General features: G+C 37.6%; 1 protein-coding gene and 1 non-coding gene across 2 annotated transcripts in view; both read right to left on the reverse strand.

The window, feature by feature from the left end:
• Positions 1 to 5,278: 5,278 nt before the first annotated feature.
• The window catches only part of Cysltr1 (cysteinyl leukotriene receptor 1), a 28,597-nt gene continuing 6,171 nt past the window's right edge, over positions 5,279 to 27,704 (reverse strand). Inside the window, exons 2-3 of the mRNA NM_053641.2 lie at positions 12,902 to 12,988; positions 5,279 to 9,645 (exon numbers count right to left, since the gene is read on the reverse strand). Of these exons, the coding sequence (NP_446093.1) occupies positions 8,600 to 9,619 (1,020 nt within the window). The 5' untranslated portion in view covers positions 9,620 to 9,645; positions 12,902 to 12,988 and the 3' untranslated portion in view covers positions 5,279 to 8,599. The remainder of the gene's footprint in view (positions 9,646 to 12,901; positions 12,989 to 27,704) is intronic.
• LOC120099436 (U1 spliceosomal RNA) lies at positions 17,719 to 17,880 on the reverse strand. Its single transcript, XR_015647145.1, has one exon. It is a non-coding gene; the product is annotated as a U1 spliceosomal RNA (small nuclear RNA).

Below are 27,704 nucleotides of genomic sequence, written 5' to 3' on the forward strand. Positions count from 1 at the left end.
TGTCAAGGCGAATGAGTATTCTTCAGATTAAATTATGACAAAGGGACCATGAATTTACATATCACTGAGGTGGGGATGGTAAAAGTATATTACTAGGCTTGGCGGCTGTAAAATGAACTGCTTCATGGTCTTTTGAACAGATATGGAGATAAAAGACTTGGCATATAAATAGCTACAGACTGAATTCCAGGGGATGAGTTAATTGGCTGAAGTAGCTAGACCAGCTGAAGCTGGTATAACAGCTGCAATGTAGTCATCACCAAGTTAAGCCTACAATATTGTACTGTTATTCTTCCAGGTCCATCTGTTTTATGTACAGACTGACTGTGTGAGTTTAGTGAGGCTGTGGTAGAAATCACTTGTATCTTTCAAGCCCTTGACAGTGGCATTAATCTCTGAAATTTCTCCAGAAATGCAATATTGTTTCATAGTTAAATATGTTTTGTAGAAGAGGTTCTGGAGTCTACAAATTATTGACTATGTTTATACACATTATTCCTTTCAGCATGTGAGTAACAGTCACAGCATATACTCAGAAATCCACTAGACTCATTGAGATATCTGAGTTTAGGCTCTGTGATCACTACATCACAGTGGAACTTCAATTTTTCTGAAATGACTGCCATTTTAGAGCTAATGTCTAGTAATCCTCCAAAAGTCTATTCTTTTTCTTACTATAATGTCACTTTATGATATAGTGAACCCAAGAGAAGTCACATTTCCCCTCTCTTAGTGGAGGAAGTAGAATGGATATTATTTGCAAAATGCCTTGTTCATTCTGGTAAATATTTGAGAGATAACTGAAATCAGATAGGGAATCATAGCATAGCTCATATTTCATTCCCAGGAAAAGGGAAAGATTTTGGATAAGAGATCACAGAGAGTAATATGAGAGAATGTCTAAACTGTCTATAAGGATCTGGAGTTCTTTGGTGGTTCAGTCTTTGAAAGCTCCCCTGAGTATTCCCTTACCCTCGGTCATCAAGTCTTTGCATGATTAGTTGTCCTCTCCCACTGAGGTCAGACAAGGCAGCCTTGTCCTACATATGTTCAGGGGGCCTTGGACCAGCCTGTGTATGCTCCTTGGTTGGTGGCTTCATTTCTGGGAGCTCCCAGGGGTCCAGGTTAGTTAACACTGTTGGTCTTCCTTTGGGGTTGTCATTTTGAGAGCCTTCAATCCTTCCCCCAACTCTTACATAGAAGTCCCTGACCTCTGTCTAATGTTTGTCTGTGGGTATGTGCATCTGTCTCAGTCAGCTGCTGGGTAGAGCCTCTCAGAGGGCTGCTCTGCTCGGCTCCTGTCTGCAAGCATAACAGAATGTCAATAGTGAGAGGGCTTGGTGCTTGCACATGGGATGGGTTTCAAATGGACCAGTCACTGGTTGGCCATTCCTTCAGTTTCTCTTCCATCTGTGTCCTTGCATTTCTTTTAGACAGGACCGATTTTGGATGAAAAGCTTTGTAGGTGAGTTGGTATCCCCATCCCTCCACTGAGCGTCCTGTCTGGCTCCTGGATGTGATCTCTTCAGGTTCCCTATCCCTACTATTGGATATTTGCACACACACGGGCTGTAATGAGGGCCCTGGCACATAAGTAGCACACTTGCAGCTCAGTCTCCATGTGGCCCTCTCAACAAGTGGAGCACAGGAGTTCCTTAAAGCTGTAGCCTGTCTGTGATATCCGTTCCCCAACAGTGCTGCCTCCTTTGGCCTCAGTGGGGGATGATGCATCAAATCCTGCAGAGACTTGATGTACCAGCATAGAGGGAATACCAGGGTGGGGTGCTGCCCTCTCATAAGCAGAGGGAGGGGGGCTGGGAGAGGAACTCTGCAAGGGTGGACTGAGAGGGGGAAGCATTTTTGGGATGTAAATAAATAAATAAATAAAATCCAGAGTGATGTATTTTTGAAATTAAGACATTTAAAAATACCATATAAATTGAGCAGGTATCTATCTTCTTTGTATCATATGTATCTCTGTCTGTCTATCTATCTATCTATCTATCTATCTATCTATCTATCTATCTATCTATCTATCTATCTATCTATCTATCTATCTATTTATCTATCTATCTGTCCCCAGCAGAGACAGGTCAGTGAAGAACAAAGAACCTTAACCTGCTACCCAACACTGACTCAACACTCAAGGCTGAGGCTATGCCTTGCTAATTAGCAAAAATCTTTCTTGGCTAGTTAAACTGTGAAATCCAGAAGAGATTGTTATGCTTTCAAATTTCTAATAACCTAAATTCAAAAGACATCTATAAAGAGAATAAAAACATTATCATTATTAAAAGGAAATAAACTGGCATAAATCATTTAGAGGGAAAATTGACATCAAACATGTAAGTCAAAAACTTTTGTTATTTATATTTTAAAATTAAAAGTTTAGGTTACCATGAATGTATTGGCATCTTCAACGTGTATGTTATTATAAATTGTCCTTATTCATTTCTTCCCTACACTGATATTTTCCATGCTTCTTCTCTCCTTCCTCAGTTAAGGCCTCTGCTTTCTTATTGTAGGTATTCAATCACCTTCTTTATTTTCCACCTCCTTAAGATCTCTACTTCCCCCTTTCATAGCCCACATATAAATAATATGTATAAATAAACATATAGAAATGTAAATATATTTCTTCATATGAAGTATTTGTTTCTTTGAGTCCAGATAAACATAATGGCTTCTCGTATCTGCTTCCCTGAAAATGTCACAATTTAAGTTTTCTTAGCAGCTGTACAGAATTCCAACTTTTTTCACTTATTTGATGATGGATATCTGAGTGGCTTCCACTTTTTGGTTACTTTAAGTAGTGCAGCAGTAAATATGTATGTTATGACTAGAGTCCTTCAGGTATATATCTAAAAATGATATTCTTCATATAATAGTTCTGTCATTTAGGGTTTTGAGGAACCTCTAGATTTATTTGAATAATAGCTAAGTAAGTTTATTTTTCCCTCCAAGAGTAAAATTTTATCTTTTCTTGTATTAAGATAAATACCTTAAAACAACTTCCCAGTTTTTTAAAAATTATTTTTGAAGTAAACATATAATGGGCTTCATTATAGCATATATATCTATATATGTTATTATACTTTTTTATAGCTTTTTAAAAAATTTTATCTTCATTAACTTGGGTATTTCATATTCACATTTCGATTGTTATTCCCTTTCCCAGTTTCTGGGCCAAATCCCCCTAACCCCTCAACTCCCCTTCTCTTTGGGTGTTTCCCTCTCCATTGTCCCCTCAATACCGCCCTCCTCCCAACAATCACGTTCACTAGGGGTTCAGTCTTGGCAGGACCAAAGGCTTCCCGTTCCACTGGTGCTCTTACTAGGCTATTCATTGCTGCCTATGAGGTCAGAGTCCAGGGTCAGTCCATGTATAGTCTTTGGGTAGTGGCTTAGTCCCTGGAAGCTCTGGTTGGTTGGCATTGTTGTTCATATGGGGTCTCGAGCCCCTTCAAGCTTTCCAGTCCTTTCTCTGATTCCTTCAACGGGGGTCCCGTTCTCAGTTCAGTGGTTTAATGATGGCATTCGTCTATGTATTTGCTGTATTCTGGCTGTGTCTCTCAGGAGAGATCTACATCCAGTTCCTGTCGGCCTGCACTTCTTTGCTTCATCCATCTTATCTAGTTTGGTGACAGTATATGTATGGGCCACATGTGGGGGCAGGCTCTGATTGGGTGTTCCTTCTGCCTCTGTTCTAAACTTTGCCTCCCTATTCCCTGCCAAGGGTATTCTTGTTCCCCTTTTAAAGCGAAGCATTCGCATTTTGGTCATCCTTCTTGAGTTTCGTGTGTTCTGTGCATCTAGGGTAATTCAAGCATTTGGGCTAATAGCCACTTATCAATGAGTGCATGCCATGTGTGTTTTTCTGTGATTGGGTTACCTCACTCAGGATGATATTTTCCAGTTCCATCCATTTGCCTGTGAATTTCATAAAGTTATTGTTTTTGATAGCTGAGTGATATTCAATTGTGTAGATGTACCACATTTTCTGTATCCATTCCTCTGTTGAAGGGCATCTGGGTTCTTTGCAGCTTCTGGCTATTATAAATAAGGCTGCTGTGAACATAGTGGAGCATGTGTCTTTGTTATATGTTGGGGCATCTTTTGGGTATATGCCCAAGAGAGGTATTGCTGGGTCCTCAGGTAGTTCAATGTCCAATTTTCTGAGGAACCTCCAGACTGGTTTCCAGAATGGTTGTACCAGTCTGCAATCCCACCAACAATGGAGAAGTGTTACTTTTTCTCCACATCCTCGCCAGCATCTGTTGTCACCTGAGGTTTTTATCTTAGCCATTCTGACTGGTGAGAAGTGGAATCTCAGGGTTGTTTTGATTTGCATTCCCTGATGACTAAGGATGTTGAATATTTCTTTAGGTGCTTTTTGGCCATTCAGTAATCCTTAGCTGAGAATTCTTTGTTTGGCTCTGAACCCTATTGTTAATAGGGTTATTTGGCCCTCTGGAGTCTAACTTCTTGAGTTCTTTGTATATATTGGATATTAGCCCTCTATCAAATGTAGGATTGGTAAAGATCTTTTCCCAATCTGTTGGTTGCCATTTTGTCCTAATGACAGTGTCCTGTGCCTTAAAGAAGTTTTGTAATTTTATGAGGTCCCATTTGTCCATTCTTGATATTAGAGCATAAGCCATTGGTGTTTTGTTCAGGAAAATTTCCCCAGTGCCCATGTGTTCTAGGTTCATCCCTATGCTTTCTTCTATTAGTTTGAATGCATCTGGTTTTGTGTGGAGGTCCTTGATCAGAAATATATTCTTATGAGTTAGTGGTGATGATGGAAGAAATTATATAATACATAGAAACGTGAAACGATTAGCAAATGAATGAGGATTTAGAAATTCTTTTGTTTTTACACTTGATCTTAGACAAAAGGCCAAGAAATGACTTGTAATTTCTTTTAGACTAACAGAGGGCTGAACCAAAGAACAACATTCTATCTTTGTATTGTTCAAAGATAATCTAACCCAGGTCACACACATGAAGCAAAGTAGAATATATTATTTTCCAACCTTCTAATGTGATCATCTTCATGAAAATGTATCTCTTGAGTTTATATCACTATAACACTAATCTCACCTTTCAAAGTTGTAAATTTTTTTGTAGTGCGAATCACTAGTGTTTTAGTAAGAGGAAGTTCTTGAAAGATATATTTGATTATCTTAAAAGGCCAATTAAAATTGTACTTGGATATTTACTTTCCTGCAAACTCAGGAGACTTTATAATCACAAAAACCAGTTTACAGTCTAAGAAGAACCCACAAAATCAATTGTTTATTTTAAAACTTAACATACAGAACATTTGCTTAAGACCAGAAATGCATTTTAGGGATACATACAATACTTGCTGAATGAAATAAAAAGTTAAGTATACAATGATAAACAGTTTTGACTACCTGATGAGATTTGAAAAGGCTGCTAGTGACCATAGGGATATATGTAAAGACTGTGGAGTGTTAATGCTATAGATTATTATTATTTTGCTACTAGGAATTGCAAATATGAAGCACCTTCTAATTTCAATATTCTAAGTGACTTTTACAGCATTCTTTGGGCTAAATCATAAGTATGTGTAATGCTCATCATATAATTTACACATTTAAGCATTCAAAGACACCAGGAGAACGTGGCCCACAGAATCAACTACGCAGGGCTCATAGGGGCTCACAGAACTGAAATGGAGATCAGGGAAGCAGTTGAATGTGTATGGGTCTGAGCTAGGTCCACTGCATATTACATTATGGTTGTATAGCTTTGTCTTTTTTATGGGAGTCCTAACAGTAGGAGTGGGGTTGTTTCTGACTCTCTTGCCTGTTCTTGGGATCCCTTTTTCTTACTGGGTTGATATCAGGGTTTATGCTAAGTCTTATTGTATTTCATGGTATGTTTGTTTGAAATCACTGGGAAACCTGCTTTTTTCTGAAAAGAAGTTGAGGAGGAGAGGATCTAGGGAACACAGGAATTGGGGAGAGGGAGAACTGGGATGAGGGAAAGGAGGAGAAACTGGAGTTGGGATATAATATATGAGAGCATAAATAAAAACTAAAAATTCATGCAGATACATATGTATAAGTAAAATATTTTAAAAAGCGTTAAAAAGCATACACTTTAATTTATCATCGATTCATCCAATTTCTCTCTCTGTCTCTCATTGCTCAATCATGTATTTCTCATCTGTTTGCAGTAAGAGCAAAGCATATCTGTCCTATTAAAAAAATAAAGGCACAGTGATAATGGAAGGCATAATTTTACATAGTAAACCTCTAGAACTTATTTATCATGTATACCTGACACTTTGTACATGAAAATGATGGCACAGATACCTAGCAAATTAAGAATATAGTTTAGCAACAGAATGCCTAGAGTTCAATCTTGGTTAAAGCTTGCTGACAAAATGAGGCTTTTGTACTTATGAATTGGCACAGATAAAGCATTTAAAACATTTGAAAAGCTTTTAAAATAAAAAATTATATATATATATAATGTATTTTTACCTCAAGGATGTAATTTTTAACCTCAAGGAATTGATACTTCTACACAGAGCACTTCCCTTTATGAGAAAATACTAAGACACATGGAGAAACTGGAAAAAGTAGTAAGAAGTAAGTTGTATGGTATCAGCTATAAAGGCATAGTTCAAGAAAGAACAATACATTCATTGTACGTTTGCATGTGGCTGAAGTTTTGTGGAATATCTATATGGTACATATGGGTACATATGTGAGTGAAATTGCAAATACAGACAAAAGCTTGGACATAGGAATAAATGAGCAACATGATTATATGCATTAGAATTAAATTGTGGCAGTATTTTGTTCTCATTCTTTCAAAATTAAAATGGATACAATAGATATGAGTTAGCATATTTAACAACTCTCCTAAAAATACTTTAAAATGGCATCTTATAATACATTTTAGGATACAATTTTAACATATCTGCCCATATTTGAATCCTGCAAATGTCCATAAGAAAGCAAAACAAGTATCATTCTCATCTTACAGCTGAGAAAGTTAAGGTTTTAGGCTTATAAGATTTGGTCATAGTTACGTTAACTTTGTTAAAAGTTAAAAGAGACCAGGTTAGCATGCAGACATCTTGGCTTCCAGTGTTGGGCCCTTCTACTACAAAGCAGAAATGTAGAAAATGAGGCCTGAAGTCTTATGACAAATATGTTTCATATTTGTCTCAAGCAAGAGGTAACAAGAGTAATAGGCACTGTCAATTTTCAGACATGTTCAACAGAAATCAATGAGTTCCAGTTAGTTTTGATCCTCAGAGTCCTCTCTTCATTATGCTTTAAATTTTTTCCCAAGGGGTCCAGCAGAAGTGAAATTTAAAAAGTTTACATGTGGCTGGTGCAGATAGAACTCCATTCATGGTTTTTCTTTATTCCATCTCTATTATCATTTATTCCTTCTGATGTAATGTGACTTTTGAAACTCAGAGTTGGGGCAAAGTGGCCTTCAGCAAAACTTTGCCAATGAATATCATATCAAACAATCAAGTTGTTTTCAATGGTTTGCTTTAAGAACAAAGTTTCTGCTATAATATGAAAATCACTATAAACAATTATTACTTTCAACATGCTAATGAAAAAAGCAGGAAGTATAAAACAAAAATATATTTCATAATTAACTTACTATAAATGCATGTCATAGAACAAGATATATTACTTATATTTATATATATACATAAGTGCATATACTTATTAAAGAATTAATGACATGGATATTCAAATTTTCTTCTGGTATCTGACATAGTTAATTTTGATTCCAACAAAACTTGTGTAGAATAGTAGACCTATTTCCTTTACTTCAGATGAATTTTGATTGCTTCTGCTCATATATGGAAATGCCAGTTGCCTTACTCATTAAGGAAGGATTACATGTAGAATTGGGATTGAACTGTAGTGAGCAAGAACAAAATCATTCTTTGGGGGGGGGGAGTGGACAGCTTGAGTCAAAGGCAGAAGAAAATTAAGAAACAAACTGGCCTTTGATCGGATTTATCTTCCTTACTTTTCAGATGGTAAATTTCCTGCAGCCTGCGGAGCTCTTGGCTGAATCTTGGTGTGTTCTAGCACTTGAACATTCTCTTCTGGAAGACAGTGCACTGCTTTACCTAGCTAGTCTGTACTACAAAGGAAACCATGACCGTACATTTCTGTAGGTCCTGGGTCATCTCCAGGTCTCATCTCATGGCATGCATGCAAAGGGATATGTTAGGGTGACTGATGACTATTTGCTAATTTCCAAGCTATATTTAAAAGCTGGACTCAAAAGTCTAGTACATAACTTTTGTAACCCTTTTGATATTCTTGATTTCATACTCAGTTTTATAGTTCAGAACCACAAACATTCTCCACTTTCTGGTGAGTCATTGAAAAACCGAAGGGTTGGTTCACAGTTAGAAACTGAATTTTGAACACTTAAAATATCAAATAATGGTATTTATAAATGTCATACATATAATGATTTGTAAACTACTCATGGGAAACTTTTTTAAAATTGTGATTTAAAAAAATGCTTGTCAGGAATTTACTTTTCATTGCTCTGCACTGGAAATGGGTCTGAATTATTCTTTACACATTTCTTCTCCTTTTTCTGGCAAGGAAGCTTTCTTTTTGGGTATGTAAGTCATACTGGACAAAGAATGCTTTCTAAATGTAGACAGCCTTCTCCTAAAGTTTCCACCTGAAAAGAAATATAGCAGAGGATCAAAGCAACAATTTGATGCAGCTAGAGATAAGGTTATGACCACTGACTTCTGCATCCTAAGGACAGAGTCACAGGATCTAGTTTCACTGTGTAAAAAGTGAAGGTGGATAGCTCGTTGAATATGATATGGCATGAAGCTGACTAAAAAGGCAGCTGTCACAACTATGATCATTCCTATAGCCTTCCTTCGACTTGGCAGGTTTTTCTTCATTGTATTTTTTAGTAAGGTCAGAATGATCATTGTGTAACAGACAATTATGGTGACAAAAGGGATGATGAAACCAAAGATTAATGACACATAATGCAAGACCAAAACATATTTTTTAGTTTGTTTGTCCTGTGGAGGCTCAAAACATTTAGTATTGTTTTTCTCATCTTGGTAAGATTTGCTCAGTAAAAATGGAGAACTTGTCAAAATCACAAAAATCCAAATTCCAACACACACAAACCTGGCTTTTTTCTGTGTAACCAAATTAATGTTCTGGACTGGAAAGACAATTGCAACACACCGGAAAAAGCTCATGGCTGTCATAAAGAAGATGCTACAATAGAGGTTAACATATAAGGCATAGGTGGTGAGGCGGCACAAAAAGTCACCAAAGAACCACTTGCCTTTGTGAACATAGTAGACCACACGGAGAGGCAATGTACATACACAGAGTAGATCTGCTATGGCTAGATTAATCATGTATACTTGGAAGGCTGATTTCTCATGGTATGTTTTTATGAGGACATAGAGGACAAAGCTATTGCCAAAGAAACCCACAACGGAGATCATAGAGTACATTGTGGAGTACACCTGATTTCGGAATTCATCAATTGTGTCATGACATCTGTTATTACTGAAAGATGCTGTCATATTTTCAGCTCCAACCATGTTCTCCAGGAATGTCTGCTTGGTGCCTATAACATATGAAAAGGATCTTGTTAATTAAACTACATCTTTATAGTGCACCTCAATGTTTCATTTCATAGTATCACTACAATTTTCTGTGCAACTAAAAATTAATACATTTTTATTACTCTTTGAAAATTTCATACTTCTATACAATGTATTTTGATCGTGTCCAACATCCACTTTGCTCTCCAAGCTCCTCATAGCACAGCCTCCCTCCCAACTTCATGCCCCCCCTCTGTTTAAGAAATAATCCACTGAGTCCAATTAGTGCTGCTCACATGCAATCCACCACAGCTGGAAGCAATTGTTGTCAGGTTATGAGGAGAGAGTCAGTTGAACTTTGCCCCCAGGAGGAAGGTTTGGGTCCTCCAGACATCCCCTTTTGTCATCTATGTTTGCCTGGTAGACTTCTTGTTAATCCCAAATCTAGATAAAATATTCCCTTCCTATTGTAAATTGGACTGCTCTAAATTTTCACTTCAAATGAATTTATGATTTTTCACTTATAGAAAAAAACTTCAACTATATCAATTTTACACAGATGACTGTGTATGTATGTATCTGTCATCTTCTTCATGTTTATCATGTTTAACATATCAGCATTTAATTATCAGTGTATTGCTTATAAGAGCTTTAAGTTCAGTTAGAGACTAAAATCTGCAGAAAACACTTGCTTTCCCCTAAAAGAGAATTTCTAGGTAACATCTTTTGGATGGAGGTCATACCTAGGAAAAATGATCTAATTTATGTTGGTGAAATTCAATCCTGTGGGAAAGATTCTTAATTTGGGATCAATCTCTATTTAGATCCATAGAACACCACATCAGGAGAAACCTAGTGGCCACATAGTTATAATACTGATGAGAGAAAATTTTCCAAAGAGGTTAAATTTACAGTTTAAAAACGTGTACCATAATTTAAGGCTCTGAGGAAAACTGTGATATACTTAGTTAGAATATACTTGTTGGATGAGGAAATTGCTGGCTGTTCATTCCTGTTCTTTTCTCAGATTTATTCTCAAAGCTTTTCGTTTAGGCATATACAGTTAGCTCTTTCATAACAAAAGATTGTTACTTGGCCTGTCCAAGTTCTTCTGGGCAGACAATAAACTCCGGTTCGAAACAGCCAGGGATAAGATAGCAAAATAGAGTTACTTCTGTAGTGCTCTTCAGGTCCATTTAGTTACTTATTAAAGTGGAAGCAATTCAATACCGAGTCTTGTATTGACTTGTTGACTTTTATTTGGCTCTTGGTTTCTGGTAAACAAGATGTGTGGAAGAATGCCAGCATATTAAAGAGCTCCTACTAGTGTGTAATAGGATGAATCTTGTCCACATAGTGGGTATATGGAAATAGACAGCTCTGGTAGTTGTTACAGGTAGGATAGAATGTGTCAGGTTTCTAACCAAGAACATTTTCATCCAATCAACATGATGTCTCTTCCATCCATCTTGCTATACCACATACTTATATCTTTCTAGTATTTAAAATTCCATTTCTCCCAAGAGCTTTTTATATGAGATTTTAAAAAAAGATGAGGAATAATTCCAAGACCATAGAGAAAACCTATTCCTAATATCTGCATTCGTTTTCAATTTGTGTTGTTATTTTTTTCCTATTGGCTCTATGAATTCAGGTAAAGGAAGGGAAACGTTCCCAAATTAATCTTCTCTTTTTGTTAATATTGTCTTAGGTATTTTCTTCAAACTGAGCCATTTTATGTCATGAGGCACTAGATGGTGCTATTGAGATTTTTGATATAGCTTTCCCCTTAAGTTTTACTCATGATATTTGAGAAATAAATGTAGCATGTTTTAAATCTGTGTCTATAATGTGATATACAACATTACCTTATATGGTCACCATGAAATGGTTACTAATCATGTCATAGAATGATAATTTGATATAGACATATACTGTGGAATGCCTGCCACTATAAAGCTAATTAGCAGCTCTATCACAAGCCCTCCTTGGAGGTACATTTCTGCAATCACAGCCCTTGAGAAGCCAAAGCAGGAAGAGGGTAATTTGAGATCAGCCTGGTCTCTACACAGAGAGACCTTGACTCCAAAACAATACACAGACAAACTCAAAACCACATCCATCACCTCATATGTTTCTTCTTTTGTTGTTCAGACTAAGCTGCACCTTTTTGACCATGCCTCCTCTCATGCTCCATTCAAAGACATTTCTATCGTTGTAGAACTCCTAGAGAGTTTTCGATCTGCCTTGCACATAAATGATGTGGTATCGTTCCTTCCAGGCTCTCTGGTTGATAAATAACCTTTACAGCACCTTGCACAAGAACAGCCACTCATCTTCTTTGCCCATAAATGCTCAGTGTTAATTGGAGTGGTAGAAACCATTTATCATTTGAAAGTATAATTATCCATTTGAAACCACTTAGAGTGACCATCTTATTGCACTATAATTTAAAGTCTTTTCAACCCTAGAGACTAGAGATGTTGATGTAGACAAAATTGCTTCTTAAAGTACTAAGGTACTAAGTTATAAAGCTTAATTGCAAGGGTCAAAAATACCCATGCCATTTATCCACAAATTATTTGTTTGTCCGTTACATGTTACAAATGACTTGCAACTCTCAGCTTCCTGAACAAAAGATGCCAAACAGAGCCGATAAATAGTAATTAAAAGTACACAAAGAAGGGAAAGCCATTTAATTCCATTAATAAGCAGACCTCTTTGAAACAGAATAAACGTTCTTTAAAAATGCAATATTTAGGTTTGATTATTTGCACAAGAATCAAACCAATTATTTATATTAAGGCAAAAAAGAAGATTATAAAAAATTTTAAACAAGGACTAGATTTTAAAGGGGTAGATATGATTTAATGTAAAGTAGTCACTTCACTTAAAATGATATAAAGTATCTAAGCAGCATTTAATTAGATTTTGAATAATTTACTATGATTTTTTTAATGATGTGACTCCTACGGGATGGATGCAGAGAGTTAACTCCTTTGGAAGTCTATGATTTCTTAACAACCCAGTCCTTCAAACAGCTCACAGTTGGGGAAGGAAGTGGGTGCTGAGGAGTAATAACTCAAATGTTTGGGGAGGTTGTGATAAGTCTAGTAAAAGCAACCTTAGCACAAAGCAAACGAATCACGAATTGATTAATGAAAGGAAGCAGTAAACACAAATGGTGTCGACTTTTACTTCAGTACAAATGATAAGGAGTGTTGCTTCATTAAGAAAATTGCACAATGAGCAAACTGGGTTTTGAAAAGGGAGTCATACCTCTTTTTGGCCCCACAGCACCTTTCACAAATTTTCCTTCTTACTGTGGCCACTGTCCTTACGTTGTAGTGTCAGGGTACGTTCAAGCTGAAATCATAAGATTAAAAAAAAGGAGTTAGTGACCCTCAGAAGCAATCTGGAAGGGTCATGGGAATTTAGCAGCCTTAAATACAGATCCAGAGTGTGATGGGACATCAAAGCTATACTGACAGATTTAGGGCTGGCCATTGGCTTCCATGGTCCGTTGTTTTCCCTTTATTCTTTTTTACATTCCCAAGGGGAGGGAGACTTGGAATACGGACCATGAGTGGTCGCAGATGTTTGCTGATGTATGCATTCAGCCTCTATACCTAAAGATAAGCATAACATTATAAAATGTTTCTTTATATGAAATCGTGTTTCCTTTCATAAAGATTTAACTGTAAACTTCAAAGAAGGAATGATTTGGAAATTTTCATCCAAGGATTTAGTTCACTAGGATTAGGAGTTAGAATACTAAACAAACTTTTCTGAAATGGCTTAGGACACAGTGTTCTTTGAAAGAAGAATGGCTTAACAGAGCTTCAACTAGACCCCAAGACTCATAAATAGTACTTGTTGGTTTTGGTCACTAGTTTTACATATGTACTTCTGGAGAGCAATACTTTTAGAGTCTTGGATACTTAAACTTTAAGGGGTGTTTATCCTTTTAACAAAATTACTGTTGAGAATCAAACAGAAAAAACAAATATGTCAGAAATGAATAAAGAAAGGCTTTCCCTAGGCAATAGCAACCTGACACCTCTCAATTTTTGTTGTGTTATGGAGACCCTCATTCTTGTCTGCCAGCAAGATTCCCTAGAGGCTGGCCACTTTTTCTTTATGTGTGGTCCGAGAGCTAATAAAATAAACACCTTCCTCCAGTTTATTTTTATATAGTAGAAGCTGACTGGAACTTTCCAAAGGAAGTCTACTAACAAAAGAGGGGGAAATCAAAAAGAAAATAAAGGAAATTCAAAGATATAAAATGTGTCTACTCCATACGTAGATAACCATTTTTCAGAGCATCTCCAGATTCTTCTCCCTCTTCCATTGTCCTCCTTTCTCCAGGTAAGTAGTGAATCCTCAGAACCTGCTAGTCTGTGTCAAGTGTTGATTGCTGATTGAGAATTACTCAGAATTTGCTCTTAAACTTTCTTTTTCAAGAAGTAACATTTTAAAATGTTTTTTCATGTCTTAACATGTGAATAAAGATATACTAAATGAATATTAAATGTACAAACTAGTTCTGATCATAAAATTGTGAGATTTTACTTATCTGAGCTAGAAAGAAAATTAACTTCAACACTGTCAGATTCTTGTTCAAACAAAGCTGGCATTTCATCCTAGATTACTGCAAAAAGGGAAGCTTACGAATTTCTAAAATACATATATGAGAAGTGTGATCTTACAAATATAGCATGCTGAGAAGTTATTCATTTCCATGGTGGTTGTGCGATTACAATCTAACCTAACAGTTACACGCACAAGTGAGTAAGTGTCACATTGTCGGGTAAATAGCATAGTTTTTTTGTTCTTCAACTTAGCAATTGTAAGGCAACCCCAGTTCCTTTTCAATTCCTTCTTTACACATCGCAGGCATTTGGTGCTCTGTGATCCCATATCTGGCTCCTCTTTCTCTTTCAGTTTACTTGCAAACTCTTGTTTCTGAAGGCAGGCTTTTCCTGCCTGTATTAGATATTGACATTTTTAACTGTGTGCAGGAGAGGTGATGGAGTAAAAGCATAATTATGTGATTTTTATGTGTGTGTATGTGTACTGGCTATTGAACCCAGGCTCTTACCAATGCCAGCAATCTTATCAGCAGCCTCTCTGTCTCTGTCTCTGTCTCTGTCTCTGTCTCTGTCTCTCTCTCTGTCTGTGTGTGTGTTTGTGTATGTGTATATATGTGTATATATGTGTGTGTATGTATGTATGTGTATGTATGTATGTATGTGTATCTGGGTATGTGTGTATTTTCTGGATACATATGCTGTGTGGTGATGCATGGGGGCCCGATGAGGATACCAGGTATCTTTTTTATCACTCCTCTTTATTCTCTTAAGACAGAGTCTTTCACTTAACCTGGAGATGTCCTTTTTCAACTGATTTGACCAGTCAGCAAGCATAGCCCCAGTGCTGGGGTTATAGATGTTAGTGGCTATGCCTGGGCTTTTACATGGATGCAGGGGATTTGAACAAGGGTTTTGATGCTTGTATAGTAAGTCTTCTTACCACAGAGCCATAATTCCTAGCCCTAGATATATGATTCTGATACAAATAACTTAATTATTTTACTTGGCACAAGTTCAGTTAATAAAATTTATAGAGCTCTTATTATTTTTTAAAATTATCTTTAATCCCTTTTTACAGTCCAGTCATTATCCCCTTCCTGGTATGCCCTCCAACAGTTCCTCATCTCACTCCTCCTCCCCCTTACCCCCTTCTCAAAGAGAATGCCCCACCCCCACTCCACCCTGCCAGACCTCCCCACTCTCCACTCCCTGGGGCCTCCAGCCTCTTGAGGGTTAGGTGCATCTTCTCTCACTGAGGCCAGGCCTGTCAGTCCTCTGCTGTATATGTGAGAGTTCTTATTCTTATAAAGGATATTTTCTTATAAGGGAAAGGGTATTTTCTTGTTAGACTTTGAATACATTAAAAGAAAATAAGAGAATAAATTAACAAAATAAATAAGAGAGCTCAGAAATATTATAAGAAGAAATGGGCCTAACTTATGTACCTACAGCTCTGTAGATGTGATGTGATGTATGTATGTATGTATGTATGTATGTATGCATGCATGTATGTATCAGCTATGTATTATTTTAACCTAAGTAGTCCCCAGGCTGGTATATTTTAAACAAAATGGTACTGGTGATGTTTTGACTTAGCAAAACAAAAGTCATTCTTGACCATCTTAACCCATTTTAATATTTTTTCTCTTTTGATGTGGGTGTGATGGAATATGTTGTTTGTACCTTTCTTGATTTTTATTTATTGCTTTGTCATATTCATCTGTGATCACTCAATATAATGTTCCTTATTATTCTTGCTTGAATTCCACTAGCAAAAGCAGAGCATTTTCTTAATTTTATATTTCCTGCTGGGCATAGTATATGTACACTTTAAATATTGGTTGGTTTGAGTCTAACTTTCTATATCATTTTATTATGTGTTTTGAAAATGAGAGAGAATTCTTGTATGGAGAAAGACCATGACTGGAAATTTAAAGGACTAGGTTCCAGCAGACCTGGTTCATACCTCAGGCTGTGGTGGGAGATTAATTAAGTGATTTTTAGAAAATCACTTCCTTTCTGTCAAACCTATGCTTATTTGTAATACAATAGGGTTAGAATTTATGACCTTTAAAGTCCCTTCTAATTTATCATTCAATAAATCTGTAATGATCAGGGCTATATTTTTCTCTAGAGCATGTAATATAAGTGATTTATAGTTGCAGTGATGAACGCAGACATAAATTGTTTGCAATCTTGGCTGTGTTTAGAATCTAATAGGCTTGGTCAGGCCTTATAAAGGCAGCACTTGTAGGTCTGATTCTGTTTTCTAAACTAAGTGATAATTACTATGATTAGAAGTTGCTCTACTTGCCAGGGCTCAACGAGACTTCTCTATGCTCTTACCCCTGTTAAAGTTACATTTCTGCTTCCGATAGTACATATTTTCATATGAAAGTAGCTTTAATAGCTTACACTCATATATAGGCTGTATATCTCTATTCAGTGAACTCACTATATAAACTTCAAGATAATGCGGTAAAGTAAATGTTGTTAGCCCAGTCTCACATTTGGGAATATTGAGGCAAGGAGAAACTACTAGCTTTGGAGCTCATTAAACTTTAAAGTTATTGTTGTTTGTTCCTTTTGATTATGCCCTGCTTGATCACATGACTCCAAGGTTCCATAACCAATCATTTAACCACCCAGATCTTAGTGGATGTCTGAAACCTCTTTGCAAAGTAAAGAGTCTTGGAATGCTGGCGAAGAGTGTCTTTTCCTTAATATGGACAATAGTTGTTTCCGTGCCTTTAATAATCTAAATAAATGAGTCCTTTCCTTCCCAAGTAGAAAGGTTTTTTTCTTTTTAAATTTTGTTTTATTTAAACTAAGTGGAGTCAATGATGTAAAGATACCAAATTTCACTTAAGACAACTGCTATTTCCTGTGTGTTTCTGGGAAATTTCTTAGTCTTCAGGGATCCAAAGTGTAAAATTAGATCATTTGTTTTAGATAACTTTTGAGTTCAAATGCCTCAAAGCACGCAAATTTGTTCTCTTCTCCCTACTGATCAAAGTTGCCCTTGTATCTCTGCTGGTTGCCAGTTATATCTAACTACATTTGGATAAGCTTCCTGTAATAAATCAAAACTATTTTGATTAAATTAATACTATTAAAATAAACGTTTTTGTGTTAAAAAAAACCTGACCATGTAGTGTATTCTTCTTACCTGATTGAAAAGTTTGTTGACTGGTAGATTCGTGTATTCTATTCTCTGATTCCCTGACCTTTTACTCCATTATTCTGATAATATAACTATTTTAGGTAATTCATGGAAATAGAATGATGCAGTATTTGTCTTTCTGTGATTAGCTTATTTCACTTAGCATAATCTTGTCAGTATACATCAATGCCATTGAAAGTTTCTTCTCTTCTAAGGATGAATTTTACTCTGTTTTATGAATATACTGTCTTTTGTCAATGGAGGCTTATAATTATATCCTATATTCTTTTATTAAAAAGTTGCTTATTTTATGAAGGAAGACTGCTCTTTCTTTTTAAACTGGGAGGAGTGCCAATCCCAGTCCCTCCACTACCAGGAATTATGCAGTCAAATTTCCCACATGGAGAAATCACAGAGGTCAGCACATCTGGAGGGAAATGAGTGAGTTTAGCCCTGGGAAGACCACCTTCTCGATCATTGTCTCTTCCTTGTCAGGTAAGTATAAAGACTACTTCTTATAGATAAGGCAAATCACTTCTCTTTTTTCAAGAAAACAGAAAACAAACCTTAATTTTCTAAGTAGGTTAGAAAAATATAGACATAGAGGCAAAACTGCAGTAATCTTTGAATGAATGAAGAGAGTTTTGATCATAGTTGCATCTGTACTTAACTGTCTGATCTCGGCAAGTTGCTTAATCTTTCTGATATCTGGTATCCTCTTGTTAGTTGTGCGAAAATAAGATAACAAAACTAAAGGCAAAGATATGTGTGCGTGTGTTTCTGTGTCTGTGTAAATGAGTCTTTGTTAGGTAAAGTCTAAGAAACTCGGAAGAAGATCAAGAAAGGACAAAAACAGGTGATGAGAAAGCATGAGGGATCAATGAAGGGACATGGGACATCAAAGAAGAAAAGAGACTTGGCAGAAGATAAAAGGAGGGGTTCAAGTTAGAGAAGAGATGAGGGGGAGGCGGATCACCAAAATGCACTTTGCTCAAAAATGCCCTAATGAGATCTCTGATACCTTGTATAGTAATTACAATAAACATTTTAAATGATGACAAAGGAGCGCAACTGATAAAAAAAAAAAAAACCTGAGAACATAGCTGAAGGTTCCAAGGTGAAGGCAGGTTTGTGAAGTGTTGAAAGGTGTTACTGCAATGTATTATGCCATGTTTGGCTGGTATCCATGGAAGGCCTGCCCTTTTCTGAAGAGAAACTAAAAAGGAGTGGTTGGGGGTAGGGAGCAGAGAGGGAAAGTGGAGAGAGGGCCTGGGAGGGTAGGAGAGAGGAGAACCTGCAACTGTGTTGGGCTATTACAAATTTTTTAAAGGAAAGGAAAAAATGATATTAAGTGAAGCTTGGGGAATCATTCAGAAGAGGAAGGGGAAGGAAGGGATGAAGGAGCCAGAGGGGTTGAGGACACTACAAAAAACCCCACAGAATCAACTAATCAGGGTCTCATACCATCCCACAGAGACTGAACATCCAACAAGGGACCATGGACTGACCCAGGTCCTCTGTAACATGTGTAACAGTTGTGTAGCTTGGTCTTCTTCTGGGACTTCTAGCAGTGAAAGCAGGGACTGTCTCTGACTCTGTTGCCTGTTTTTGGGACTCTTTCCCTTTACTGGGTTGCTTTGCCTAGCCCCAGTAGGAGATGTTGCACTTTGTCCTACTGTAACTTGCTATGCTAAGGCAGATTGATATCCATGGGGAGGTCTTCCATTTTCTAAGGAGAAAGGAATGAGTGGAAGATGGGGGTCCAGAAGGGAGGTGAAGAGAAAGGACTGGAAGGAGAGGAGAGAGGGAAAACTGTGTCGGGGTATATAATGATGATGACGATGACTACAATGACAAAGATGATGGTGGTGATGGTGGTGATGATGGTGATGATGGTGATGATGATGATGATGATGATGATGATGATATAATGTGATGGTAATCACAAGATGCCACTGAAGAAGAAACCAAGAGGAAAGCTGACTATCATTGCTTGCTGTTGGGCACTATTGATCTGAAGAAGTGAACTGTACCATATGTCCTCAAGTGTGGCAAAAACAGTAATATAGATAACATGTTTCTCAGGCACACTTAGCCAGGTAACTTGTCTTAGTGGATAGAATGAATTGGAAGTTAGCCCTGTGGCTATGGCACATAGAAGTTATAAATTGACTCAACATGCATTTGGACTAACTTGGCTTTGCCTATACAGTTGAAAGCTTATAGTCTAACCATAAACAGAATAAAATGAAATGCCCATTTAAGCTTATCTAAATTACTCTAAACTGCTAGCTTAATTAATTTTACTAAATATATCGATCTCCAACTAAAATTTTAAAGACTAGAGTTTGATATTGACTCTCTAAATTTAGCTTTATTCTCGAAGGTTGTTTACACATAGTCTCAAGGTAAATTTATACTAAATTCTAAAAGGTATCAACATTAAGTTAAGCAGTTTTTATTCAGACAAACCAACTAGTTTGGTCTAAAACTCCTCCCTTGCATAACGAAGCACATTGATATAGTATAACTGCATAATGTCCTCATTTAAAAATGTTTTCTAAATGCCTAGGTGCCTATCTACACATTTTGCTTAGTTTAGCTGAATCTGTGTAGGAGAGTATATCTTATCCATCTCAATCTTCTTAGCAAGTAAAACTGAGGGCTTGGGACACACCATACCCTTAGTAGGTGTTTATGTTTTGCAATGACTTGGTAGCAGGAATCACAATTGAGGATGATACCTGGTTCTTATTGGTTCAGGAATACTATGCAGCAACTGGGTTAGCCTTAGCTATCTGTGTTATTTGTATCTTTGATAAAGGAAAAGAATGGGGATTACACAGATATTATTAGTTGGTGAGTGGGGTTAGAATTCCAAATAACTTTGAAAAACTTAGGTGAAATAGGTGATGTTAGTAAGGTTGCTAGCAATTATATTTATGTAATTTGTTAAATACCAGACAAGAGTGTGCCCATCAGAGGAAGGAGAATTTGAAGGGGAATGAAGAAGAGCAGAGAGGATAAAGAAAGATGAGAAGAAGAGAAGAGGAGAGGAGAGAAGGGGAAGGGGGAAAGGAGAAGGGGGAAGGGAGGGAGGTGGGATGTATGGAATGCAAACTTCAATTTGTTCATAAATCAGAAATAAAAAAGTAGATGCTATTAACACCATATTTATCATGCTTTCTCTTGCTGTAGAATCTTCTGATTGCCTATAGCAAGAGTGTTAATCTCCCTCAGTGGCATTTTGAAAGACTAAATGCTATCATAATGTCAAATTTGCTTCCCTAATCCATATTCTGCTATAAAATCTTACTCTAAGAATAACTTGAGAGTGTCATGCTTCAGGATTTCAGGAGAAGCCAAGAAAAGACATAACCACAAAATGAGTCATAAAGAGCATAGCAATAAAACGATTCCTTATGACATATTACTATATCCATAGGTCAGGGCATTGGTCAACTTTTATGAGAGAAACATCTCTCATAATGGTAATTAACAACAAGACGCACAAGTGGACAGTGACTGGGGGTAAGAGACTTTGAAACACTCGGCTCTAAATAGGATATCTTTATCAAAGCCCTCTTATCAAGGCTTAGGGATCTATGCAAGAGATTATAAGATTTGAAGAACCAGAGGGGGATGACTCCGAGGAAACAGCTTCTTCTAGACAGGACAGAGGCACAAATGAATTCACAGATTCTGTGACAATATGCACAGGACCTGCACAGGTTCAAACCAGAAAAAAAGTCCCAGCTCCAAGAAAGGATGGTGGGCATAAAATCCCACACAATCCTAACCAAGAAGCTATTTGCAATGGATGCCTGCTGGGAAAGGCGATATCAGTCTCTCCCAATGGAAAGTCACTGGGATATCAACCATACACCAGAGCTTCCTGATTTGTGTTGGTGTTTTTCATCTTCCCCACAGTCCCAGAAAGAGCATGACACTGAGTGGCAGTGATCTGGGAGGAGTTAGGGGACTGCAAAGAATATGATCTGACAATATTGTATGACTGTTTTTAAATTAAAAGGAAAGGAAATGAAAGCTATATTTGCACACAGTGTAAGCTAAATGAGATCACTAAACAAGCAAATGAAAATGGAATACATATTAGAATACTGAAAAGAATCTCGGAGCTACTCAGTAAAAAGGAAGCTACTGGAAGGGACTATAAAAATGGTTTGATATCCATGAAAGAAGAAAAGAGACCAGAGTGGGGAAGCTACAAGTGGGGGATCAGAGTAGTAGGAGGGTTTGGGAGGTGGAGGGGAAGGAGGATCATGACACTTTGTTCCAAAATGTCATAAGACTACCTAACACTTTATAAGGTGATATCAATATTTGACAATTAAAAATGGTTTTTTGGAATTATGTGGAGAAAGACTCTAAGTTGGAGGTCTCCACTGGGTTCCTCCTTTCAGAGATTGGGGAACCTTCACAGAGAAGGGGAAGAAAGATTGTAGGAGTCACAGGGGATGCAGGACACCAGAAGAAGAAGGTCCTCTGAATCAACTAAGCAAGGCTCCAAAAGGCTCGCAGAGACTGAAGCAGCAAGCAGGGGTCTGTCGGGTCCTGTGTATATGTTATGGTTGTTACTTTGTTGTTTTTGTGAGACTCATAACAGTGGGAGCATGTGTATCTCTGACTCTTTGCCTGTTCTAGGGACTCCTTTACTCCTATTGCCTTGTCTATCCTTTATATGAGGACTTTGCCTTGTCTTGTTATATCTTGCTTTAGCATATTTGCTTATAATCTCGTGGAGGCCTGCTCTTTTCCAAACGAGACAGAGGGGCAGTGCATGTGGGGGAGAAAGGAGGTGGGAGGAGGTGAGAGGAGTGGAGGGAGGAAAAACCATGGTCAGGATGTATTTTATGAGAGAAGGGTCTATTTCCAAAGGAAAATGTATGGAATGAAATCGTTTAGACTCATGATTAGTGATAGAAGAGCATCTAGAGAACATCTAATAGAACCCGATTTTCTTTATGACTCAAAAAGGCATTGGTGGAAGTAGCCGAGTGAATTAGTGGCCAACCCTGGATACCAGAATGGTCCTTTAGCACACCATACGGTTAGGTTTCAGATGCCTCAAAGTGTTTCACTAAACACTGATGCATATGTCAATGCCAGGTAATGTGCAAGCCACAGCAATTGAACACAACCTTGCATAGAGGGTCATAAAATTGCTGTGGATTCAACTGTGCCTTTTGCTTTTGTCGCTTCATACTATGAGTATATCATTCACTGGGTATCAGAAATGTCAAAATATTCTTGTTTCTCTTCAGTTTACCCTGTCTTAAAGCACAGCCCAGTCTTATTTAATCCTTCTCAGGGGTGTCCAATGAAATCTTAATTCAATTTGGAGAAGTATTCAACAATACAAAAGGATTGCATTTCAGTCTTGTATTCACTTTCTCATTGTTTTTTTATATGGACAGCTTATAGACATGGCCTTCTCAGTAACTCCATTTGATTTCCTTTCCTTTGCTTGGGCCACATAACCACATGGGAAGTATTCTTCATTCGCATTGACATCAGATGTAATTCAAATCATCTTTAAGCCAATCATTTACATCATACTCTTCATACAATACTTTTCTATACCCTGTGGTGATATGCTAGCTATATAAAAAAAAGATACTTTATTAGCCATTTAATATATCTATGTTTTCTCTTACGTCTTTGAAGTACATATACCTTCCCCATGAAGATTTTCCTGCCTTCTAGAAAGAGGACACAGATATAATAACAAATTAATATACAATGTCATTACAGCTGCCGCAATGGAAATATATAAATACACAGATAAACTGGGCCTGGTGGTTAATGCCTAAAAGCCTAAACCTTGAAGGAGTGGGAAGATTGTGTGTTCAACTCCAACTTAGGCTACATAGTAACTGTCTAGCTAACCTGGGCTACATAGTAAATCCCTACCTTAGAAAAACAAAACCCATACAAAATAAAATGAAACATAATAAAAAATATGTTATGAATAATTAGTACATGTTAGAAAAGGCCTTCTAAAAGCGAATAGGGTGGGAATAGGTGAGTAGAAGTGTAATGAATGAGAGACTATGGTGTGAAAGAGCCTGGCTCATTCAGGGATTATGTCACTTTGATCGAGCTGCGACATAAGATGGCAGGTTATTTGCAAATATATGTATATTTGGATGTGTGGGTGTCTGTGCTTGGCTGGCCTATGAGAAATAGAATTAAAAGTGAGAAATCAATTCGGGAAAGAATGCAGGAACTAGGTGATAGAAAGTTGCAAAAGGTATTGTATACCATTCTGGAAAAAGCTTAGTTCATGTAGGTAATGCTAAGCTTATAACAGAATGCAGACTAAGGAAGGAATACTGACAAAGACAAAAAAACACAATCTGTGTGGATGCTGAGTTCACTGAGTTATGGTCTGCTATAGTGAAAGTGAAGCCAGGAAATTCAACTGTATTGTAAATTCCTTGGAGATGGGAACTACATCTTCACATTTCCTCTTTCAACCATTTAATTTCTTCTTCTACTTTCCCAGTTCTCTCTTGAGTGGTTAGCATAATCCTTTGCGTTTGCAACAGAAACACAATTGGTAAGATTCTATGCCACACCTTCAAAGAAACTCATGTACATTGCACCCTTTGTTGCTTCAAGAATCTTTACTAATTTGAGTTTGAAGGGGTCTTTGAACGTGTGGCAAAACGGAAGTCTGGGGCTGAAAATAGAGTGGTAATGACTTGGTAAAGAACATACCTCTCTTGGGCATATACCCACAAGATGCCCCAACATATAACAACGACACGTGCTCCACTATGTTCATAGCAGCCTTATTTATTATAATAGCCAGAAGCTGGAAAGAACCCAGATGTCCTTCAACAGAGGAATGGATACAGAAAATGTAGTACATCTACACAATGGAATATTACTCAGCTATCAAAAACAATGCCTTTATGAAATTCATAGACAAATGGTTGGAACTGGAAAATATCATCCTGAGTGAGGTAACCCAATCACAGAGAAACACACATGGTATGAACTCATTGATAAGTGGCTATTAGCCCAAATGCTTGAATTACCCTAGATGCATAGAACACATGAAACTCAAGACAGATGACCAAAATGCGAATGCTTCACTCCTTCTTTAAAAGGGGAACAAGAATACCCTTGGCAGGGAATAGAGAAGCAAAGATTAAAACAGAGACAGAAGGAACACCCATTCAGAGCCTGCCCCACATGTGGCCTATACATATACAGCCACCCAATTAGACAAGATGGATGAAGCAAAGAAGTGCAGACCGACAGGAGCCGGATGTAGATCGCTCCTGAGAGACACAGCCAGAATACAGCAAATACAGAGGCGAATGCCAGCAGCAAACCACTGAACTGAGAATAGGACCCCCGTTGAAGGAATCAGAGAAAGAACTGGAAGAGCTTGAAGGGGCTCGAGACCCCTTATGAACAACAGTGCTAAGCAACTAGAGCTTCCAGGGACTAAGCCACTACCTAAAGACTATACATGGACTGACCCTGGACTCTGACCTCATAGGTAGCAATGAATATCCTAGTAAGAGCACCAGTGGAAGGGGAAGCCCTGGGTCCTGCTAAGACTGAACCCCCAGTGAACATGATTGTTGGGGGGAGGGCGGCAATGGGGGGAGGGTTGGGAGGGGAACACCCATAAAGAAGGGGAGGGGGAGGGATTAGGGGGATGTTTGCCCGGAAACCGGGAAAGGGAATAACATTCGAAATGTAAGTAAGAAATACTCAAGTTAAAAAAAAAAAAGAACACATAGTTAGTCCAACATAGTGGCACATGCTTTTCACCCATAGCACTCAGGAGGCAGAGACAGGCTGGTCTATGTAGAGAGTTCTAGGCCAGCCATGGTAGTGAATGATACCCTGTTTCAGCAAGCAAGCAAGCCAGCCAGCCAGCCAGCCAGCCAGCCAGCCAGCCAGCCAGCCAGCCAGCCAGCCAGCAAACAGACAGAAACATTATACACTGGGTCAAAATTCACTGATAATCAGAGCAATTCTACTAACACACTGCTGCACCCATCCCCATTGTTTCTCTTAATACCATCAGAGGTCTGTTTTTCAGATGCCTTATTGAGGTAGGCAGTGTGGTCAGGATTTGCAAAATTTGCATTTGTTTCTGTTGTTTTGTTTTTGAAACAGGGCCTCATTTTGTATTCCAGGATAAACTTGAATTCGCAATCCTTCTGCCTTAGTTTTCTGAGTGTTGAAGTTCTGCTTTTTTTTCTTTCTTCTTTTGAAGTATTTATCAACGTCCATGGGGGTGACAGAAATCTCTTACTAACAAACTATATACTTAATCTTTAGTATTGCATTTCCCATGTTCCTTTCAGCTGCTGTACATGGGACATTTGACTTTTAAAAAAATTTAAATTTCAGCCATCTTCTCCCTTAAGTTAGCTTCTTCAAGAGACTTTTCTGCTTTCTCTTTTTCTGTATTATACAACTAACTTTCTAATTATGAGTGCACAGAATCTAGTAGTTATATTTGACACCAGCCACCCTTGTCCTTCATCAAGTTCTGTTGAGTCTTATTTTGAAATACATGACTCTGTTTTATCATCTTAGTTCAGGATCCTAACTCTTTATTCCTTGTCTCCTTGAAGACACTGGAACAGTATATCCTTTTGTACCTCCACACAGCCAGAGGTGAGCCTGGGAACTTGAGCCATCATCACTTGTTGTATATCAGGGTTCAGTTTAAAGTTGTCCTCTATGAATGCATCCATGTACATAGTCTACTACCTCATCCATCACAGCAATTATTCTTTTTTGTGTGAGTACTCTTGTTTACATGACTACTTAGGCTGCTAATGAGCCCAGTAATGAGCGTGAGAGTGCTCTATTCAGTTTTGCTCCTTTTTCTCCCAAGTGGTCCATTTCAGAGGGGTAACAATAGTTTTAAGTGTTTTTTCATATTAGAGTACTTAACTTCCAAAAGTGGGTTTGGATCTACCCTTTGATCTAAGGGGTAGAGCAAAGATAATATTTTGTGGGTGGAATGTTGGTGCCATTGTGCAGGAATATAAATAATTGTGTAAAACAGAAAGGAAAGGTGGGTACCTACCTGTATCAGTGTAGAGGCTACTAAAAACACTTGAAAAATATTTAAAAGGGGCAGAGAACCCTGTGTTCAAAAACTGGCTAGATCTGAGACTGAGAACCCAAAAATCTGATGATGTGTTTGATAACGCGTCTAGGAGAGGCTGATGATGTGTGTTTTTAAATCAAAATCAGAAGAGATCAGGTGATTAAATCAGTAGTTGGATGCAGTTTTGTGATTGTTTTGAGTTCTATGTTTCCTGAAGACTTCCTTTACCTTTCTAGTAAATGATGGTCTGTGCTTGTGCTGTTGGAGAGCTGCCATCAGGGGTGGGTAGTTAGGCTAGGGCCAAAATGGAAGGGGAAGTTGGGGAGGCTGGGACTCAGGGCTCAGTCTCCTCCAACAGACACTTCCTCCATTTCTACTGGGCGGTGGCCAGATGTAGATAATAAGTTGGTGAAGGTTCAGCCCTGTAGAGGCCCAATTTGTTTGAGCAAGTCCCGAGAGCCCTCTTCTTCTTTATGTAGCTTAGTGCTGGGACACGAAAAATAATTTACTGTTATTAATCTTGTAAGGCCACAGAGGGCAGTAATTCTGTTATATTGATTTTTTGATAGAGCAGCCACTTACTAATATTTGTTGGATGGATATATAAACTAATAGGAAGATCAACAAATATGAATGTTTTATAGACTGAAAACATGGAAATACTAAAGTCTTTTTTCCTATTTATACAAGAACGAATTTAGGTGTGACATTGTGATACTGACTTTGTCTGCCTAATCCCTCACTTCTCTCATTTTTTACTTACATTATGCCTATTATCTGTACCATAATATAGTCATCAATATATTTTAATATAAGGCATTTTCAACATGTAGGAATCTTGTATTTCCAGTGAAATTCTCCGAGGTAGGAGAAAAAGAGCCAGTTATTGTTTTCCTAAGCACTCTGATCCCAAAGCGTCATCCCAGTGTTTCCATTTATAAAAGCATGTAATAAAAATGCTTATTGAGTGATGGGCTATTGATTGTTTGGAATAAGATAACCCATCTTTCATAAGGATTTATCTATATAAAGTCAAGCTGTACCTACAATTTTATGGCACTTCCCTGTGGTGGTAATAAGAAATCTTCAGACAGATGTATGATATGCCCCTGTCCTACCATTCCTATAAGTAGTTCGTTCTCTCTCTCTCTCTCTCTCTCTCTCTCTCTCTCTCTCTCTCTCTCTCTCTCTCTCCCTCTCTCTCTCAGACAT

The sequence above is a fragment of the Rattus norvegicus genome, chromosome X, assembly GCF_021556685.1.
Source record: "Rattus norvegicus strain SHRSP/BbbUtx chromosome X, alternate assembly SHRSP_T2T, whole genome shotgun sequence".
Classification (NCBI taxonomy): domain Eukaryota; kingdom Metazoa; phylum Chordata; class Mammalia; order Rodentia; family Muridae; genus Rattus; species Rattus norvegicus.